Source organism: Aphanomyces invadans (genome assembly GCF_000520115.1).
Source record: "Aphanomyces invadans strain NJM9701 unplaced genomic scaffold supercont1.60, whole genome shotgun sequence".
In the NCBI taxonomy this organism is placed as follows: Eukaryota; Oomycota; class Saprolegniomycetes; order Saprolegniales; family Verrucalvaceae; genus Aphanomyces; species Aphanomyces invadans.
In genome coordinates, this window is record NW_008580205.1 from 43,135 (window position 1) to 45,667 (window position 2,533).

Genomic DNA, 2,533 nt, shown 5'->3' on the forward strand with positions numbered 1-2,533 from the left:
TTGCGCTTGGCGTCGTTCCTCTTCTCCGATGCTGCGGACGACGCCCCGTGAGGTTTCTGGAAGCGCTGATCCAACAGACGCTTCACCTGGCTGCATCTTGGGGCACTTGAATACCCCGGTGTTCGTCGCTGACACACTTCAGGCAGCCGTTTCCAGTAGACGACGTTGCCGCGGTCGTCAACGGTGATTTCACAGACGCACCGCCGTCACGCTTCTTCGTCGGCTCGAATTGCCGAGCCTTTTCGCCATACTGTCTTGGTGGAGTTCGAGGCAAAATGTGAAGTCGAGTTAGTTAAAGGTGTGGTTGTAGCCGTAGTTCTAAGGCTCTAGGTTTTACTGCTCGTCGGTTGACGGTTGAGGGATCTCCGTCTTGGGTTGATCGGCAATACTCGGACGATGGTCTTGGTCTTCGGATCTGGGGGGTGTATAGGGTCTGGGTGTTGCCACCAAGTCTTGCCAGGACTTGGTGGCAACGCGGCCTTCGCGGAGGCGTGGGGGTCGATCTGGGTCTCGACCGGCTCGTAGTCCAGCCAGGGCTGGGGCTCTGCAGCCGCACCGTGACAATGAGTCGCGTCAAGCTGCCAAACACCACACTTCCAACTGTATGCAAGAATGAGTTTGAAGACAGCGAAAGGGCTGAGAGGGAGCAGAATATGCGCCATTGAAACATACAAGTTAATGACCAACTTGGGAGTCCTTGCAGAAGGGGTCGAACGTGGCCGTGTGGGTCGTTAGAACGACCAACGACAGAATCGCAGACAGAATCAATAGACACGACAAAATTGCACTTGAACAGCTTATGGTGTGACCAAGTACATAATGAGTGGATATCGTGGCATCAATATGACCCCCGAGAAAGAGAACTTCAACAAGTCCATGAGTCGAGTTCGACAAGCCGTGGAATGGAACTTCAAGGTCATGAAAACTTTGTGGCCCTACATTACGTTCAAAAACCTTTCGAAACTCATTCTATCACCCGTTGCAAAAATTGTTGGCGTGGCCATGCTAATCACGAATTGTCATTGTAGCCATTCCGGGGGAAATCAAATCAGTATGTACTTCAATGAACTACCACCAGAGTACCTTGATACTGTAGAGGTAGTTGATGTGTAAACGAATATAGTAGTGCCATTTTTACAGTTTGTTACCAGTGTCGAAATCAAAGCAGTCATGGATGACTGAAGTAGTTGGAGTTGTTGCAATTGTGCTTCACGTTCCTTAGCTTGGGCCTCGCGTTGCCTGGCTTGCACCTCACGCTCTTTTTGTCTTCGAGCTCCTTTTCGAACATAAACTTCCGCAGCTCCAGCTCACACTTGTTCGCATCATTCATCAGCGTCAGGACCTTGAACATCTTGCCACCTGCAGCCTCATCGTCACCTTCACGATTCTTGCGCTTGCCTTGCGATTTCATTGCTTCTTCTCGCACTAAAACAGCAGACTCCACAGCACGAGCTGCTACCTCCGCTCACTGTCTGCACGATCCGCTTCTTCTTTCTTGGCCACTTCAACCTGCGAGCTCAAGTCGTCCAATAGCACAATACGCTCGTCTACAACTTCATCGGATCCCGAAACCCGATGTGATGCAACGTTCCTCTCCTTGTGGTCTCGGAGAAGCAGGTTGAACCGTGCTTGCGCACTTTTACCATCGAAGTGGCGTCGATTGAACTCGTCGAGTGTGTTAAGATTACGCACAACTGAATCCCACACTTCCATGATGCGGCCTCTTCGTGCAATATGCGGTCTTTCACTGATACCTGAGTCAGGAGCAAGATTTCTTCCCGCTCATTGAATGCACGCCGCTTCAATGGGGTTGCCATGGTCATCTTGAGTGGGAAAAGATTGTATTCCTATCAGAGGTCGTGGGAAAGGATTAAATATAGACTCTCGGGAGTTTCTCTAAGGAAAATGGGAGTTTTGAAACGAGCAGATGGCGGGAAGCAGAACAGGAAAGGAAAGGACTCCTTCAAAACCTCTCTAATGAGCACGACAAAATTGCACTTGAACACGTTTCCAGTCGAGTATTGCTGTCGTTCAGGTCAAACACAAGCCACGACTGGCGAATTGCTTGGTTCCAATTCATACAAGTTGACCTTTCCTTGAAGCACCACAAGGGTCATGACAGGGAGGCAACAACGCGCGAAGATGGTGATGCATGTCACGTACTAGTACTTGATATTGGATGTCCTACACCGAGTTCACGGGAATTTCGAGCGAGCAGTTAACCACTTAGAGTCCCCCAACGTTGTGGAATGTCAGCCACTGACCGAAGCCCCCCAAATGCTTACGCATGCACCAATACAATGTCAATGCCCTTCCAATGGCAAGCATCGGACGAAACGCAGGTAGGATGCAACTGGATGTCGCCTTCCTTTGCACGGAACGATGTGCCGTTGCATGCCTCCTTGGGACGGCGATTTCAAGTGAACTTCGCAGCTCCATGAGGAGCTCCGCTATCGGCACGCGGATCACCAGACAAAATCAATCGACCACTCACATGCAGAGCGAAGTGTAAATATTGTGTAAATATCGGCAC

The 2,533-nt window shown here is 50.4% G+C and overlaps 2 protein-coding genes across 2 annotated transcripts in view; one reads left to right on the forward strand and one right to left on the reverse strand.

Moving 5' to 3' along the window:
• Positions 1-1,168: 1,168 nt before the first annotated feature.
• H310_14025 (hypothetical protein) lies at positions 1,169-1,817 on the reverse strand (the record flags this gene model as incomplete). Its single annotated transcript, XM_008881736.1, has 3 exons — positions 1,169-1,425; positions 1,470-1,547; positions 1,625-1,817. 3 exons carry the CDS (start codon positions 1,815-1,817, stop codon positions 1,169-1,171), a joined length of 528 nt encoding a protein of 175 aa, XP_008879958.1.
• Positions 1,818-2,494: 677 nt separating this feature from the next.
• Positions 2,495-2,533, forward strand: part of H310_14026 (hypothetical protein) — a gene marked incomplete at both ends in the record, with an annotated part of 462 nt that continues 423 nt past the window's right edge. The window contains one exon of the mRNA XM_008881737.1: positions 2,495-2,508. Within this exon, the coding sequence (XP_008879959.1) occupies positions 2,495-2,508 (14 nt within the window). The remainder of the gene's footprint in view (positions 2,509-2,533) is intronic.